Source organism: Rattus rattus, chromosome 3 (assembly GCF_011064425.1).
Source record: "Rattus rattus isolate New Zealand chromosome 3, Rrattus_CSIRO_v1, whole genome shotgun sequence".
Taxonomy (NCBI): domain Eukaryota; kingdom Metazoa; phylum Chordata; class Mammalia; order Rodentia; family Muridae; genus Rattus; species Rattus rattus.
In genome coordinates this window covers 63,409,487-63,427,732 of record NC_046156.1, presented here as the reverse complement: position 1 = coordinate 63,427,732, position 18,246 = coordinate 63,409,487, and the positions used below count along the sequence as shown (strand labels likewise).

Here is an 18,246-nt window from a genome sequence, read left to right as displayed (position 1 = left end):
AATCACCTTGTTTTCCAATGATAAAAGGTCATTTGACCCTCCACAGGTGATCGTGAAAACCTCTGCAGTAAGTACACTAAGCTTCATCCATCCTTAGTCTTTTGTTTGCCATTCACAATATTTTCCTTCAGACAAGGATTCTTCTCTACTAGATGTTTGCACACTGGCTCCTTGTCTTTCAGATTTCAGCCTAAGTGTCATTCCCTCTGAAATTACTCTGTCCCGGGAATAATGTGCTTCAGTCTGTTATCATTGACCCTCAAGACTAAATGTTTGCCAATTTCAGTGACACCACATTGGTGCCAGCCCTGGTGAAAGTATGACACCACTGCGATTAACAAAGACACAAGCACAGGGCTCTCCTTTGGAGAACTGCTCGTCCAGCCTTTGTCAGCACCTTCAGGTACCTTGCTTCATCCTTTCCTTCAGGATTAATAAAGCTCACAGGAACATTGTAGACATTGTAAAGATTCTTATTTTCATCACTTTTAAAAAACTGTGTATATGTGACCATGTGAGACACATGAAGTGTAGATGTTAGAAGAGGCCAGAAGCCTCTGGTTTCCTGGAACTGAGTTACAGGTGGTTGTAAGTTCCAACATGGATGCTGGGCTGACATGAACAGTATCAGCCCTTCACGGCTGAGCCATCTCTCTAGCCCCAACAAGTAGTAGACCTTTGCTCATTGTCCTGGAGGAGGATGCTTTGGCCTTCATCTCTCCTCCTTGTCTGAGTAGTAATGCTACAAAGAATAGAAATCTTGGGAATGGGGCTGGAGAGGTGGCTCAGAGGTTAAGAGCACTGACTGTTCTTCCAGAGGTCCTGAGTTCAATTCCCAGTAACCACATGGTGGCTCACAACCATCTGTAATGAGGTCTGATGCCCTCTTCTGGTGTGTCTGAAGACAGCAACAGTCTTTATGAATAAATAAATTTAAAAAGATAAATCTTGGGAAGGCAGGAATATAGCTTCATTGTTAGAGGGCTTCTTTAACATGCATGAAGCTATGGGGTTTGGCATAACTGAGTAAACATCATCCTTGCTGAAGCTTTGATAGCTAAGAAGAGGATGTGATAAGATAGGATAGCAGGGGGTTGGGGATTTAGCTCAGTGGTAGAGCACTTGCCTATCAAGCAGAAGGCCCTGGGTTCGGTCCTCAGCTCCGGAAAAAAAAAAAAAAAGATAGGATGGCAAAGAAATATACCAGCTAAAGTACCAGAAAAATGAGCAAAGAATTTATAACCAGATGCAAGAGAATCAGAGCTTGGAATTAAACAGACACAGGAAAAACGAAAGAGTTATTTATTTATTTTGAAATTTTTATTACATTTTAATTAGTTTGTTTGGGTGAGCACGCACACGTGTGTGCACTCTTGCTACAGTGCCTATGTGGCAATAATATAACAGGAGTGAGTTCATTCCTTCTCCCATGTATGTCCTAAGAATTGAATTCAGGTCATTGGTGACAAAGGTGGCAAATGCCCTTATGCACTCAGTGAGCTATGTTACCAGCTTCTCCCTGCAAGCACCACCACCACCACCAGCACTCACTCCCCCACCCCACCTCACCCCACTCCCACCTTTTGGTTTTGGTTGGTTGATTTTAGTTTTTTTGCTTGAAGATGGGGTCTCTCTGTGCAGCCCTGGCTGTCCTGGAACTCACTCTTACCTCAAACTCTCTGCCTCCTGAGAATTGGAATCAAAGGTGCACACCACTAGGCCCAGCTTTTTTTTTTTTTTTTTTTTTTTTTTTTTTTTTAAGATTTATTTTATGGGGGGTTGGGGATTTAGCTGAGTGAGGCCCTGGGTTGGTCCCCAGCCCGAAAAAAAAAAAAGAAAAAGAAAAAAAAAAAAAAGGATTTTTTTTACGTATATGAGTGCTCTATCTGCATGTACACATACACGCCACAAGAGGGCATAATCACACAATAAGATGGTTGTGAGCCACCGTGTGGTTGCTGGGATTTGAACTCAGAAACTATGGAAGAGTAGTTAGTGTTCTTAACCACTGAACCATCTCTCCAACCCCCCCCCAGCTTTTCTTTTTAAAAACTACTTTCATATGTGTATATGATACACTCTAGTCACACCATACCACCTTCTCTCCAAATGCTCCTCAGAATGCATTCCTTCCCATTGTGTCTCTGTTTTGTTTTTTGATGCCCTGAGTGTGTCACCAGGGCTGCCACCAAGGGCCTGGTGATAAAACTGTCCACTAGACAGTAAATCTCCGATGACTGTACCACTAAAGACAATAACATCTACTCTCCCAGGGAGCCATCAACAACTAATATCCGTCAGGGGGCAGGTTCTCCTCATTGGATCCCACCTGTCCCCATCTATGACTGAATGTTGACAGTTCCAGTGCTGTTGTTAATTCTTTTTTTTTTTTTTTCTTCTTTTTTCTTTTTTTCGGAGCTGGGGACCGAACCCAGGGCCTTGTGCTTGCTAGGCAAGTGCTCTACCACTGAGCTAAATCCCCAACCCTAATTCTTAATTACTTATTTGAGACACATTCCCGCTATGTGTACCTGGCTGGCCTGGAACTTGTTTTGTAAGCCAAGCTATCCTGGAACTCAGAGTTCCTTCTGTCTCTGGAGTTCTGAGTATCAGGTCATAAGGAAAACTCCCAATTCCCCAGACTCTAAAAGGCAAGCCAGAAACCCAGAAATAGGCTCAACCTGGAAAGTGTGTAGAGGGATTTCTGGTGGTTAGTTAAAAAGCCAGCATTCCTCGGTAAGTTGTAGAACTGGTTCCCTACCAAAAAGAGTCATTTCCTTTACCTCTAGCAAAGGGACATGGGCTGCCTATTGTGCCCATCAGCATATCAGTTCAAGCTCGCTTGCCTCCAGGCTCTCTCAAGCTAGTACCTGTTGCATAAGGTCCACTAGCATCCTAGCCTTTCTCACCTCCTCCTCTGCTCTAAACTCTTAGAAACTGTCCTATTCATTCTTCTTCTTCTTTTTTTTTTTTTTTTTTTTTTTTTGAGCTGAGGACCGAACTCAGGGCCTTGTGCTTGCTACCACTGAGCTAAATCCCCAACCCCCCATTCATTCTTCTTAAACTAGGCTATGCTCACTGTTCTCTGTCTCCTGCTATTCTCCCCACTCACAGAGAGTCCTGGCCATGTTTGGTCTCCATCTTTGTCTTTTTGTTCTGGACTCTTCCAGATGCCTCTGGCTGCTCTCTCTCTCTCTCATATCTACAGTAAAAACTTTCCCCTTAACCATACTATGGAGCTATGATGTCAGTATATACACTGGATTTAAAGATGTGCACTATGACACTCTATGTCCCACCCTAACACAGATTTTGACAAGGTCCATTCTAGTTTCTTCTGTTGCTGTGATAAACATCCTGGCCAAAAGCAACTTGGTGAGGAAATGGAGTTACCTGGCTTATAGGTTACAGTCCATTATTGAGGGAGCTAAAGGCAAAAATTAAAGCAGAGGCCAAGGAGTACCACTGCCTTGCTCCAGGGCTCACATTCAGCTGCCTTCCTTATATAGCAGCCCCACCCATCCAGGTATGGACCCTCCTGCATATAGGGCTAGGCCCTATGACCTCAATTAGCAATCAGGAAAATGCCTGGGGCTGGAGAGAGATGGCTCTGAGATTAGCATCACTGGCTGCTCTTCAAGAGAACTAGGGGTTTGATTCCCAGCACCTATATAGTGGCTAACTACCATGAAGGCTCGTAACTGTAATCTGTAACTCCAGTTTCAGGAGATCAACACCACCTTCTGATCTCCCTAGGGTACCTGGCATATATATGCTACACATACAAGTGTACAAGGACAGAATATCCACACACAAAGATAGATAAATCTACATAGAGATAGAGATCCTGTCTAAAATTTTAAAAATACTAAAAGAAATAAAACCAAAATTCCCCCGTAGAATGCCTATATGCCTACAGGCCAATCCAATAGTGATAGTTCCTCAGGTTTCCTCCTCCCAGGTATGTCAAGTTGGCAACCAAGATTAGCAATCACAAGGTCTCCTGGCTGGCTTGCAACTCTCTACCAAGAGTAGGCTGACCTTAGACATGCTTCTGTCTAACCTTCATCTTGCTTCTGTCTCCCATGTGCTGGGACTGCAAATCCACCATACCTGGACTTCAGTGTGAGTTAAAGGACAGGATTAGTCAGTGAGGAAAACCAGGAAATATCAAGCTACAGCTTGAAACGTAATGAGCCCTGAGGGAATAAGTGGAAGGGAATTCAAGCCCATAATGTAGCTCAGTAGAAAAGTACTTTGCCTAGCATGGGCAAAGCTCTGCGTTTGACCCGTCCCCAGCACCATTCAAAGAAAAATGGAATAGTCAGATTGGGATATTGAAGTGGACACAAGGGTACATGTGGATGGCAGTAGTTCTGGCTATTGAAGGGGCTCAGTCCAGATGATCATCCCACAAATTTGAGACTGATCTGGGCAACACAGAGAGACCTTGCCTCAAATAAATCGGGCTGGTGAGATGGCTCTGGGGAAGTTTGGTTCGACATCCTGCAGCATGTTCTCTGCTCCCCACTTTCACCATGGCATTTGTGTTAACGTTTCGTCTAGGCTTCGCCCCACAGTTACCTGGGAACAGCCAGGTGTGCCTACCCCCTCCTCATTCTATTGCTCTTACTCTCTCTCTCTCCTGCGCCCTTACCCTCTTCACCCTCTCTCCATGTACTCCTCTCCTCTCCTCTCTTCTCCTCTCTCCTCCCCTCCCCTCCCCCCCTCAACTCCCCTCTATTCCCTGGAAACGCTATTCTATATACTTACTATACTGTTTGTGGCTGGTACGGGGGTGGGGGGGATGCCTCAGCATGGGCTTGCAGACCTTACTGAGCTTCCATGAAACATATCTCTGATCTCTTTTTATAAAACACATTATGTGTGCCTACACATACAAATAAATGTAACGAATGAATAAACTGGATAGTTATTTGTGTGTGGTAGTCAATATGGATTGTCAACTTGACAGGATCTAACATCACCGAGGAATCCAATCCCTGGACATGTTCTAGATCGAGGAAAGTTCTAGCTTGGATTATGTGAGGTGGAAAACCCCCACCTGACAATGAGTGGCACCATTCACCGTCCTGAATAAAAAGAAGAGAATGAGCTGGGCACCAGCATTCATCTCTCTCCTCCCGATTTCCGAGGAAAAGTGACCAGATGCCTCACTTTCCTATTGTCATGTAGACTGTACCTTCTGTGAGCCAGAGCAAGTGTCTCTCATAAACTGTTTTTGTCAAGTATTTAGTTGGGTGAGGGGAGGTAACTGATACATTGTTGATACATTGTGTTTGTATCAAAGGACAAAAGTAAACATAGATTATGGCAAACATAATGTAACAAATTAAGACACTTTCTCACAGTCAGTACTCAAATGTTAGGGACTTTTTCTTTCTGTGTTTTTTTCCCCCTTTTTTAAAGGGACTGAAAAGATAACAAGCGCTAGCTGCTCTTGTAGAGGATCTGGGTTCAGTTCCCAGCAGCCATATGGCAGCACCTGTAGACTCTCTTTTTTTTTTTTTTTTTTTTTTTTTTCCCGGAGCTGGGGACCGAACCCAGGGCCTTGTGCTTCCTAGGCAAGCGCTCTACCACTGAGCTAAATCCCCAACCCCTCCTGTAGACTCTCAAACTCCATTCAGGGGCTCATTGCTCTCTTGTAGCCTCTGCAGACACACTAGTCATCTAGTGCATAAACACATGTAGGCAAAGCACTCCTGTATAAAGACAGAGAGCTGTGCCTGGGGGCCGGCCAGTAATCTGCACACTTGAGAGATTGAGGCAGTAGGATTACTTGACCTTGAAGGCCGGTTGCGCTACTGAGTTCTAGGCTCGCTCCAGAAAGTGAATCGGCTACGTGTGCTTTGGGTGTAATTGATGGGGCTGATTTTTATCATTTCAGTTCTTCACTCTGCTCCACCAGGGGGCAGACGGATCCAGCATACTAACCTCCCAACCCGCTTCTTTTCAAAGGGAATTGGGATTTGTAAACTTAAGAAGCGCAGTGCTGACAGAAAGTTCTTAGGACCTTTATCATAAACTCAAAAGCTTATGAATAGCGCCTCAGCCCTTTATCAATTTCCAGTGCCACCCCTCTCTCCACCACTGGTAAATTTCTTTCCCTCTTCCCCTAATCTTTTTAAAATTCCTCTTTCCACTTCGGTCGAAAGAGAGGAAAGACAGTTAGCCAAAGGCAATGGGAAGGGCTAGGGAGACTGGCTCTTCGAGGCCGGGGAGGCAGCGCCCGGACTGCTAGAGCTGGACAGGCCTCTCCACTAGCGAAGAGGGGTGGAGCCCGGAGCAGGGCCGCCTCTCTTCTTTTCCCGGGGCCTGGGCGGAGAGGGAGGAAAACTTCCTGGCTGGGACTCTGGCGGTTTCTGCCTGCCAACCCTCCGATCCCGCCTACCAGTGTTGGCTCTTCCCGACCCCTCCCCCGGCGCCCCCAGTGTCCGCCATGGCCAAAGCCTACGACCACCTCTTCAAGTTGCTGCTGATCGGGGACTCGGGGGTGGGCAAGACTTGTCTCATCATTCGCTTTGCAGAGGACAACTTCAACAGCACTTACATCTCCACCATCGGTGAGCCCACAGTCTGTATCCCAGACCCCAGACCCACCCTCTGCCCACCCTCATACACGGGCTCCTGAAAGACTAAGGAACCTACTTTTGATCCCCTTAGAGAAAGACACTAATTTTCAGTCTGTCGACCCTGCCCCAGACCCATCCCCCATAATGTCCCTGAATAACACTCAAAACTTCAAGCCTTTCTGATGATTCCAGGTAGCCCCAGTTGCTGCCACCCACCCCATTTCTTGGTACTATCTCCCTAGTCTCTTTAAATCCTCATAGGTTATTGTCATTTCCATCTGCTTCCTTCTTCAATACATCTCTTCACCTAAACTCTCTAGATTCACTCTCCACAATTTCTCTTTTCCCTGCTTCCCAGTTCTGTTGGCTTTTTACTGACCCACTGGGCTCCAAACTTCCCCCAGCATGGGTTGGCTCTACCTTCAAATCATCCTTCTAGCCCCCTTACCTCAGCGGTACTGCAGAGTGGCTGACTGTGCTGCCGAGTGGGGAAGGTGGAAGGGAGGGGACTCTGGGGTCTCTGAGTAAGCTTTGGCACTCAGACACTTTTAGGAGTCCCCCAAGAGGCCTGGGAGATGTGCCCAGACTTCCAGTAAGAAGAGTATCCTTTCCCCTTTTCCCTCCTCCCTTCCCCTCTTTATCTTTCTTCATTCCCTCTTGACTGGGAATCTCATCTCCCATGGTGACAAAAGGGAAAGAATCAATCTCTCTCTCTCTCTCTCTCTCTCTCTCTCTCTCTCTCTCTCTCTCTCTCTCTCTCTCTCTCTGTGCCAGCCTAGCTCACTAGTTAATTCACATAGACTCAATCAGCTGCCTTTCTCATTCCTCACTACCCCCAAGGGCGAGCAGGGTGGGTGGTGGACCTGAGGTGTCTGTGGGGAGGGGGAAAGAAGAACGGAACAGTGTGGTAGAGATGGAGGGAAAAGTTGTCAGCTGGCATGCTTTTAGCCCCGCCGAAGAGTTTCACCACCTTTCTCCAAAACGTCATAAAGTCTGAGGAAAAACAGTATGCTTACCATTGGACTAAAGCTTTGGAAAGCTTTCCTGTTCACACATCCAGCACGGTCACTGTGGGCACAGCCCCAACTCTCTCCCCACATCCCTTTCACACATTCACCCATGCTTCCCTGGCTTTCACACCCTTCACCCCAGGAATTGATTTCAAGATCCGAACTGTGGAAATAGAGGGGAAGAGAATCAAACTGCAAGTCTGGTAAGTAAGCTGCCCAGCTCTCCTGACCAGACTGACCTTTGAACCCACCCTTCCCCACTTGCAACCCCCTCCCCCTTTCAGTTCTTCTATCTTGCTTTTTCTCTTTTCAGTTTAGTTTTTGTTTTTTGGGTTTTGTTTTTGTTTTTGTTTTGGTTCTTTTTTTTCGGAGCTGGGGACCGAACCCAGGGCCTTGCGCTTCCTAGGCAAGGGCTCTACCACTGAGCTAAATCCCAAACCCCTTGTTTTGTTTTTTAAACACAGTCTCATGCAGCCCAGGATGGCCTGGAACTCACTATGTAGCTGGTAGCTGAGAAAGAAAGACCTTTATTAGCTCCTGTCTCCTGTGTTACAGGCATGTGCAGGCATGTGGCACCATGTTGGTCTTTCTGTTTTGCTTTCTTCCCTTTTTTCCCCTGGTCCAGTACATCTCCTAATTCTTCCATTTCGCTTAGTCAGCTATCAGCTGGCCCTGCGTCTCTCTTCCTGGTGTCCCACTTTCAGTTCGTTTGTGTCTTTTCCTCACCCAGAGCATTCTCTGGACTTGAGAACAAATGTCTTTTGAGCCATGATGTAGAAACAGGTTCTAAGTGGTTAAAAGATAAGTGCAGAATTACAAATTTGACTCCCAATCTATTGCTCTCTAAACTTTTCAGAGCAACCTGGGTGTAAATGCTGGGACACATTTTGAGTCCTAGTAGTCCAGGAGCAGAGGCAAGTGGATCTCTGTGAGTTTGAGGTCAGCCCGCTCTACAGGGTGAGTTCTAGAACAGCCAGGGCTATGTAGAGAGACTGTATTTTAAAAAACACACAGTAGGGTTGGGGATTTAGCTCAGTGGTAGAGCGCTTGCCTAGGAAGCGCAAGGCCCTGGGTTCGGTCCCCAGCTCCGAAAAAAAGAATCAAAAAAATAAATAAATAAATAAATAAATAAATAAATAAATAAATAAAATAACTGTAACCTGACTATCTGAAGGAGGCTGGAGACACTCCAGGCACAGGAGCACTAGGAGGCTCTCCTGAAGCATTCTTGTATACCAGACAAGCAGCAGCAGATAGTGTCTAACCCTGGTTCTGCTACTTTACTTCTGCTTGACCTTCAGTAATGACCCAGCCTCCCTCCACACGTTTGTTTCATTTATAAAATGGGGACAAGGAGCCATGCCTCACAATGATACAGTGAGAGATAGGATCACACACACACACACACACACACACGTAAAGTGATACTTAAGACACAGTGCTTGGCATCTGTGAGTAAACAGGAGACATCCTGTTTCCCAGGCCTGTAATGTCTGAATAGCAACCCAACTGTCCTTCTCCCTGTCCCCCTTACTGTTTCCTGAGTCTTTTCCTTTCAGCCCCCACCTCCAGTGTTTCAAAAGCTGAATTCTTGGGTTGGGGATTTAGTCAGTGGTAGAGCGCTTGCCTAGCAAACTGAAGGCCCTGGGTTCGGTCCCCAGCTCCAAAAAAAAGAAAAGAAAAAAAAAAAAAAAAAAGCTGAATTCTTAGGAAAAGACTTCTCCCTTGAAGACTTCTGCTGCTATCTCACTCTATGAAAACTTCTGCCTCAGGGACACAGCTGGCCAAGAACGATTCAAGACAATAACCACCGCCTATTACCGTGGAGCCATGGTATGAAGGGTGGGTCTGGACATGGGTTACAGTCATAGTTTCATGAGCACAGAGGGGTATGAGCATGCAGGGGTAAAGAAGGAGGGCACGGGGTTGGGGATTTGGCTCAGTGGTAGAGCGCTTGCCTAGCAACCGCAAGGCCCTGAGTTCGGTCCCCAGCCCGAAAAAAAAAAAAAAAAAAAAAAAAAAAAAAAAAAAAAAAAAAAGAAGGCGGGCACGGTGCACATTACAGAGAGCCCCATGTAGCCTGTGACTAGACTCATGGACCTGACTTGGATGGTCACTTAGAGGACCACAAAAACCTAAGTGGGAATGTGGTCCAAGGTGAACTTTACCATCCCTTAGGGCATTATCCTAGTATATGACATCACAGATGAGAAATCCTTCGAGAATATTCAGAACTGGATGAAAAGCATCAAAGAGGTAAGATGCCTCCAAAGACACGGGGGAACAAAGAAACCCCTGAAGGGCAGTGGGGGTTAGGATGGGCAGGCTTCCACTTTAATGTGTATGGGTTTGTGCCTGCGTGTATCCCTGTGAACCAAGAGTCTGGTGGTGCCCTTAGAAGTCAGAAGAAGTTGGTGGACTCCTGGGACTGGAGCGACAGATGGTTGTGAGCCACCAATTGAACCCAGGTCCTCTGGAAGAACAGCTAGTGCTCCTAACAGCTGAGCCCTCTCCTGCCCCAACCCTCCTTTGTTTTTGTTTGTTTGTTTTTGTTTTCCTTCTGAGACAGGGTCTCCCTCTGTAGTAGCCCCAGCTGGTGTGAAACTTAACGGGTAACCCAAACAGGTCTTGAGCTCACAGAACTCCTCCTGCCTCAGCTTTCTAAGTGCAGGACTTAGAGGAAAGACCCACCTTCTGCTTGTCTTGCTGTCTCCAGAACGCGTCTGCTGGAGTGGAGCGCCTTCTGCTGGGGAACAAATGTGACATGGAAGCCAAGCGGAAGGTGCAGAGAGAGCAGGCTGAGAGGGTGAGTCAGGCCGGGCTGCTGTGGCCGAATGCCTTGCTTCTGCCCTTTATCCAGCTCTCTCCTTCCTACCTCATCCCCTACAGTTGGCCCGAGAGCACAGAATCCGATTTTTTGAGACGAGTGCCAAATCCAGTGTGAATGTGGATGAGGTGAGAGCCACCCTCCAAGAGATAAAATACTAGTAGGTTGGGGTTGGGGATTTAGCTCAGTGGTAGAGCACTTGCCTAGCAAGCGCAAGGCCCTGGGTTCGGTCCCCAGCTCCGAAAAAAAGAAAAAAAAAAATACTAGTAGGTTTATCCCCTCCTTCAACCCCAGCTAACCAATTTCCCCTTTAGGCTTTCAGTTCCCTGGCCCGTGACATCTTGCTCAAGACAGGAGGCCGGAGATCGGTGAGTTGGTTCTACTTGGCTGAGTCCCACAGCATGCGTCTTCAAGAACTGAAGTGACTGGAGAGTACTGTGGTACTGCACTCCTATGGTCTCAGCACCAAGAGATGCTGGCAGAAGGATCAGGAGTTCAAGTTCATCCTCTACTACTCTTTCTAAACTCAGAGTGCCTGTGGAGCACACCTTTAATGCCAGCACTAAGGAGGCAGAGGCAGGCTGATCTATGAGTTCAAGGCCAGCCTAGTCTACAGTATGATTTTCAGGACTGCCAGAGCTACACAGAAAAAACAGTTGAGGAGGAGGAACAATGCCAAGATTAACCACAAAGTGGGGGTGGGCAGTGGGGGATGTGGGAGAGAGTGGGGGTGAGGGTGTCTGTAGACTAATCTTCCCGCCAGCCCTTCACATACCTGATCTTTCCACCTTCCCAACTCTAGGGAAACAGCAGCAAGCCCTCAAGCACTGACCTGAAAGTATCTGACAAGAAGAACAGCAGCAAGTGCTCCTTGGGCTGAGGAACATTTCTTGCCTCCTATTCACCCTGAACCTGGAGGCTAGACCTGAGGGAGGTGGACTGAGGTGGACTGATGGAAAACAGAGGGGAGGAGCTGTGGTGGTGCCTGGAGGGGTGGATGACTGGGGAGGAAGGAAAGAAGAAATGGGCAGGGAAAGGAGGGCGAGGAACCAAGGACGTGAAAAGTGAAAAGAAGGGGTTTGAGAAGAGAAAAGGAAGAAGGTCTCAGGTCTCGGACAGTCCAACATTAATGTCAGTATGCTGATCTCTCCATTCCTGGTTCAGGGTTCGGGTCCCGAGAGGCTGGCTTGGCCCTACTCTGAGGGTCTCTCACTCCACAGATCTTTGTTAGTATTAAAGGCCACTGTTTGGCATGAATGTTCCATTTGCATTACTTTCATTATTGTCAGAATTGCTCTTTACTCAAATCCAATTTCTGTCATGCCAGGATATTAGTTCTCCTGAATCTGGCTGGGTCCCCCTTCCTTACCCCAACTCTTTAACTGGTGATGAAAACAGCAAGGAGAAGGGGCAGCCTGAAGAATGGACATCCTTTTTCCACTATGGGTTCCTGAGGACAAGAGTGGCCGGAACCATGCCTTTAGCAATAGTAAGCCAGGATGAAGGATTTGAACCAAGCTTCAGGAAACAGCAGCACTTAATGTGGTTTACCCAAGGAGATGGGGAGCATCTTTGATTCTGCTGTAGTCAAATGGTGTTTGATGGGCACTGTTAGCTGCTTTTGTTAGAAAAGAATATTCTCAGTGTTGCACCAAGAAACACATGAACAAAGTAAGAGGAACCTGGCAAGCCGATGTCTTTCAGTAAAAAACGGCGTGCCACAACCCAAACTGAAAGTCACTTAGGTTTAGTTCTAATGCCAAGTGTGGCTGACTCCGTCTCACCCCGCTGTTAGGAGCTCGCTTCAGAGTCTTTTGAGATGGACTAGTTTTAAAAGAATCCTCAAAAAGGAAATGAGAGAAGGAAGGGAAGGGTCAGCTGCAAGTGCAGGTCATTACAGGGAACGCAGCAAGGCCTTTTGTAAGCTTGGCCAGGTAGAGAAGAGTAAAGAGGTCTGGTGTGTCTTTACTACAGTAAAGATTCTTTTACTGGGGTTGGGGATTTAGCTCAGTGGTAGAGCGCTTGCCTAGTGAGCACAAGGCCCTGGGTTCGGTCCCCAGCTCCGGAAAAAAAAAAAAAAAAAGATTCTTTTACTGTAGTAGTTTTATAAGGTGGGCAAGACTCATGATGTATTGACCAATCGTGGACTTGCCATCTTTTGATACAAACAAGTAAAAATCCTTTTTTCACAATTTGAAAGGACGGAAGAGACTCAGGGGAGATTCACTTGTTTGTATTTACCGAGCATCTGCTTTGGACTAGACAGTAATCACTAAACAGTTTTTTGATGGCATAGGTAAGCAGAAGTAGACGAACTTTTAAAAGAAAACCAGCTCTTGGTTGGTTGGTTGGTTAGTTGGTTGGTTGGTTGGTTGGTTGGTTAGTTGGTTGGTTGGTTAGTTGGTTAGTTGGTTGGTTGTTTGGTTTTTGTTTTTTGCCAGGCGTGGTGGCTCAGGCCTTTAATCCCAGTATTCAGGGAGCCAAGGCAGGTAGATCTCTGGGAGATCCAGGCTAGCTAGGACTACAATAGTAGGACTTGTCTAAAAATAAATAAATTTTATTTATTTATTTATTTATTTATTTATTTTTAGGTTTTTTTTTATGAGTACACTGTTGCTGTCTTCAAACACACCAGAAGAGGGCATCGGACCCCATTACAGATGGTTATGAGTCACCATGTGGTTGCTGGGAATTGAACTCAGGATCTCTGGAAGACCAGTCAGTGCTCTTAACCACTGAGCCATCTCTCCAGCCCTAAATTTTAAAAGTTTTTTTTTTTTTTTTTGGTTCTTTTTTTTGGAGCTGGGGATCGAACCCAGGGCCTTGCGCTTCCTAGGCAAGCGCCTACCACTGAGCTAAATCCCCAACCCCTGGCCCTAAATTTTAAATGTGGAGGACAGCTCCTGGGGTCAGCTTGGTCCTCCTAAGGACTGGACTCAGGTCATCAGGTTTACATAGCCAAGACTTTTCCCTGTTGAACTGTCTTCTGTCTCTCCCCTTTTTTATTTCATGCAACTGGGTGTCTTTGTTACTTTTCTACTGCTGTGAGGAGACACCATTGTAGTGAGAGTTTTGGTTTCTTTAAAAACACAGAAAAGGGGTTGGGGATTTGGCTCAGTGGTAGAGCGCTTGCCTAGCAACCGCAAGGTCCTGGGTTCGGTCCCCAGCTCCGAAGGAAAAAAAAAAAATAAAATAAAAGAGAATTTAAAAACACAGAAATATTGTAAGAATGCCTTTTTGTTTTAATCCCAGGTGTGGGATGTGGGGCTGCTTCGCTGCAGCTGCCCATGATTTAACTCGTGCTCTAGCAGGGGCATGATTTTGCCAGCTGCAGATAGTTCTTGCCAGTGTATGGTGTTTGGAATTCTGGGGACTTTTCAGAGGATATATAAATGCTAGGCCCCAATAGACGGGGCTGTCAGCCAGCTGGCGGTTGAACGCTGTTTGTTAAGTAATTGTGCACGAAGAGATAAGAAATTAGATATAATTATGGTGAAGATCTAACTTGCTCCAAAGAACCCGCCCCTAATCACAGGAAGTAGTCCAGCAATATCGTTGCTCCCGTGCCCCTCTATCCTTTTCTTTCCTACCTAGTGTTAGGAGGTTGAAAGGGCAGGAGAAGATGGGTAAGTGAAGGGTGGAAGAAGAACCTACAAAGTAGCCAAAAGTTCAGTTGCACTCCTTGACCAAGGCAACTTAAAGAAGAGTTTATTAGCGGCTTGCTTACATTTTCAGAGGGTTAGAGTCCATGGCTGGCATGGTGGGGAACATGGAAGCAAGCAGGCATGGCTCCAGAGCAGTAGCTGTGAGCTCTATGTGATGATCCACAAGCACAAGGCAGAGAAAGAGCTAACTGAACGTCCTGTTGGCTTTTGAAACCTCAAAGCCAACCCCCAATGACTCCTCCTCCAACAAGGCCACACCCCCTAATCCTTAACAAAATGTTCTAACAACTGGGCACCAAGCATTCAAATATATGTGCTTATAGAGGCCGTTCTCATTCAGATCGTCACACTGGGTCTCACGATGTAGACCAGGCTGGCCCTAAACTTGCAGTGGTCCTCCTGCCTCCCAAGTGCCGTGACATAAACAACATTTAATTCCTGAAAAATAAAGGAGATAAAACTATTGACACACAAAAGTACAGCCAGAAAGTTCAGGCGGGATACACTTACCCTGTGTATATTTTACCCTCTTTCACTCTCTTTTATTCTCCACTTTGAGACAGTTTTCTGACATAGCTTAGTCTGTTCTCACTCATGGGAGTCCCATACCTCAGCTAAGTTTCTCGGCCTGGATTACACAATGACATGCAGTCTTAAATAAACAAAATCAAGTGCTGAGAAGATAGGGAGAAGTGTTAGCCGTGAAGCCTGACAACATGAATTCCATCAAGGTGTAGGGTTGGAGGGCACAGGCTGGCAGAACCTCGGAAAAAGCCAGATGTTGAGTCACACATCTGCAACCACAGCACTCCTAAATGAGGTGGGATGTGGAAACAGGAGAATTGCCAGGAAGAGCACAGCACAGGAAAAGATCCTGCCTTAAGGTGAAAAGAACCTTCTAGAAAATTGTCCTTGGACCTCTACAAGCACACCATGGCACAAAAGCACTCAATGTAGACCCACACAACAGAAAGATGTATGTGTATTTTTGAGACAAGACTCTCACTTATGGGGGAAGGTATGGCTGCTTTCCCCTTAAGTTCAAGAGCAATTTTATTAGAGTTAAATATTTCCCAGGGCAGACAAGCTGTAAGATTCATCATCTCCGTAGAGGTGTGTGTGTGTGTGTGTGTGTGTGTGTGTGTGTGTGTGTGTGCGCGCGCTTTGTGGCTTTGTTTTAAGTCTGCATGAACAAGCTGCCAGATGGTGGGGAAAGGGGCTCCGGAGGAGTAAAAAGTCCAACGTATTTGAGAAATCGTGCTTAAAATAGAGATAGAAGAAAAAGGATAGTTACACTTTTCTGAGTAGTACAGAAAGCCAGGTTAACTTCCAAAACAATACAGCTTGGCCTTGTAAGAGACTGCCTGGGTAAAATCCCTCCCTCCTTCCTTCTTCTCCTAACTCCCTCCTCCCTTCCTCCCTTCCCTCCTGACAAGGTTTCTCTGTGTAGCTCTTGCTATCTTGGAATTTGCTCTGTAGATGAGGCTAGCCTTGAACTCAGAGATCCACTTGCTTCTGCCTTTCAAATGCTGGGATAAAAGGGAATTGATTTACTTAGTTTTGGAGATAGGGTCTCAAATACTCTGGAATTGGCATTTCAGAGGCAAAGGCAGAACTGCTGCCAGTTGAAGGGTGACCAATGCTCCGTATCAAGACTCAAGCAGCAAAAAGACAGTGACCGCCCCCCCACCAAGGAAACTACTATCTTGTTTTGTTTTGTTTTTCTAGTCGAGGTTTCTCTGACCAGTCCTGGAGGTCCTGGAACTCACTCTGTAGACAAGGATGGCCTCAAACTCAGAGATCTGCCTGCCTCTCTGCCTCCCAAGTGCTGGCATTCGAGGCCCGCGCCACCATGCCCAGCAAGATTAACACCCCAGGGAAGAATGTATTTTAAAAAAGTATGTGTATGTTTTGGTGTGTATCCTGTGCATGCCTGGTGCCCGTGGTATCCAAAAGAGAGTGTGAGACCTACTGCAACTAAATGTGTTTACAAGTAGTTATGAGTCCCTGTGGATGCTGGGAATCAAATCTGGATCCTCAGGAAGAACAACTAGTGCTCTTAACTACTGAGCCATCTCTTCATCAGAATAGATACTTTCTTTTTTTTTTTTTTTCTTCTCCTTCCTTCTTCCTTCCTTCCTTTCTTTCTTGACAGAGTTTCATCATCTAATTCTGGCTGGCTTGGAACTTGCTACGTTGACAAGGCTGGTCTCAAACTCCTCCTGCCTCCTTAGTACTAGGACAAAGGCTTGAGTCACCACAACACCAATCGAGTATCTGAAAAGATCCTGACTCTAGTTCCAATATTACTTTAAATTTAAAATCTCAGGGGTTGGGGATTTAGCTCAGTGGTAGAGCACTTGCCTAGCAATCGCAAGGCCCTGGGTTCGGTCCTCAGCTCCAAAAAAATAAAATAAAATCTCTATGCTCTAGTCAGGCAGAGGTGACATGCCTTTAATCCCAGCTCTTGGGTGGCAGAGGCAGGCAGATCTCTGAGTTTGAGACCAGCATGGTCTAAAAAGCAAGTTCCAGGACAGCCAGAGCTGCAGAGAAACCCTACTGCCTCAAAATAATGATAATAAATAATAATACAATATAAAATACAAAATAAATCAACCAACCAAATAAATATTAAAAATCTCCGTGCTCTTGGCCTTGAGATAATTTCCTTATTTGTAGGAGCAAGGGAGAGATGAGAACATCTGAGGTTTTTCAAAGGAATAGTTCTGTGAAGCAGTTTCGCACTAACATAAGGGGGAAACAGACACTATTCATTTGTAGAGTCGGGTGTGGGTCCAGGGACAAAAGCGAGTTTCAAATTCGATTCAGTTCCTCCTCTCATCAGCAGATTTCCGGGACCCAACTTGGCAAGACCCGCCAGGGTGTTAAGGCAGAAATGGGGAGGCTGTCAAGAGCCTAATAGTAAGCCCAAAGCTTTGATGAAGGCCCCAAGTCCAGACAGAGCGGCGCTTTTTATTCCTCCCCGCTCTCCTAGTTCTAAATAGACAAATAGGTGATATCGGGGAAAGGCGAACCCAGAACAAACGAAATCTCCTATACCGCCGATCCAGCCGGCTCTGCAAACACTACAAGGACCACACTGCCGCGCGGCGCCCAGCTGAAGAGTCGCGTGATCCTGCGCAAACTCAGTGAGATTCAGTTGCCACCGAGTCCGGAACGACTACAGCAGGAGATAGACGAGAGCACCCGGGAAGAGTCGGCGCCGCTAGTGCCGGGACCAGGAGCCTCCGCGAGCAAGATGGCCGCTCCCGAGACCGAGGCCAGGGGGCAGGGGTACTAAGTCCGGACTCGCGTGCCCTTCTCCCGGCCGCCTGCGCCCTCATCAAGACCTCGCGCTTCTAGCCAAGACATCTACATGGATTATTCTCGCCGTGGTCACGAGGCCGTTCCAATAGAGCTCTAGTTGGCCCAGATTAAGAACTCTGGCATTTGGCTGCTCTGAGCTGGAACCTCAGGGAGGTCTGCTGCAACAGGTGCGACCCTGACCGCTCCATGCTCCTGGGCGCGGGGAGGCGTGGCCTCCCCCGGGGCGGCCACCTCTGTTGGTTGCTGTGCGCTTTCACCTTAAAGCTCTGGTAAGTGGGTACTGGGGAGGGAAAGGGGGATCGCAGGCGAACCCCATAGTCTACGCCCTCAGGAACTGGGACTCTTCATCCACTGACGTCAAAAGTGGGTGTGCCCTGTTTTCGGCGAGCTCACCCTTGTTCTTGCCCCTTTTCCCTACCTGCAGCGAAGCAGAGGCCCCGGTGCGCGAGGAGAAGCTATCAGGTGGGTGATTGCCCGAGAATCCTGTACCTCTATAGCTTGTTTGTTTCTAGTGCCTTTTTAGTACACCCAGAACACAGATAGAAAAAGGAGGTGCCACCTGGACTGAGGGCGGGCAAGCCCTGTGTTGGGAAGCTAGATGGGCAGAGCCTTTGAGAGAAATGTTTTTTGAATGGTCTTCGGCTGGCCGTTTTTCTCTCTCTCCTTTTAGTGAGCACATCAACTTCACCATGTTGGTTGGTAGAAGAGTTTGTGGTGACCGAAGAGTGTACTCCGTGTTCTAACTTCCAGATTGTGAGTATTTTTTTTTTCTTTTTTCTTTTTTCCAGAGCTGGGGACCGAACCCAGGGCCTTGTGCTTGCTAG

General features: G+C 46.8%; 2 protein-coding genes across 5 annotated transcripts in view; both read left to right on the top strand.

The window, feature by feature from the left end:
- The first annotated feature begins 6,311 nt into the window (after positions 1-6,311).
- On the top strand, positions 6,312-11,691 carry Rab13 (RAB13, member RAS oncogene family). Of its 4 annotated transcripts, none has more exons than XR_004387350.1 (8): positions 6,313-6,584; positions 7,746-7,806; positions 9,376-9,436; positions 9,782-9,859; positions 10,320-10,409; positions 10,464-10,558; positions 10,745-10,798; positions 11,233-11,683. XR_004387350.1 is itself a non-coding variant. In XM_032897880.1 (8 exons), the coding sequence occupies exons 1-8, from the start codon at positions 6,461-6,463 to the stop codon at positions 11,308-11,310; spliced, it is 612 nt and encodes a 203-aa protein (XP_032753771.1). In that variant the 5' UTR covers positions 6,316-6,460; the 3' UTR covers positions 11,311-11,691. The 4 variants fall into 4 exon arrangements, 3 of the variants coding, with proteins under 3 accessions (XP_032753772.1, XP_032753773.1, XP_032753771.1); XM_032897880.1 differs by having other exon boundaries at positions 6,316-6,584; positions 10,493-10,558; positions 11,233-11,691; XM_032897882.1 differs by lacking the exon at positions 11,233-11,683 and having other exon boundaries at positions 6,314-6,584; positions 10,493-10,594; positions 10,701-10,789.
- Positions 11,692-16,958: 5,267 nt separating this feature from the next.
- The window catches only part of Jtb (jumping translocation breakpoint), a 5,408-nt gene continuing 4,120 nt past the window's right edge, over positions 16,959-18,246 (top strand). Inside the window, exons 1-3 of the mRNA XM_032897878.1 lie at positions 16,959-17,691; positions 17,847-17,884; positions 18,093-18,175. Of these exons, the coding sequence (XP_032753769.1) occupies positions 17,609-17,691; positions 17,847-17,884; positions 18,093-18,175 (204 nt within the window). The 5' untranslated portion in view covers positions 16,959-17,608. The remainder of the gene's footprint in view (positions 17,692-17,846; positions 17,885-18,092; positions 18,176-18,246) is intronic.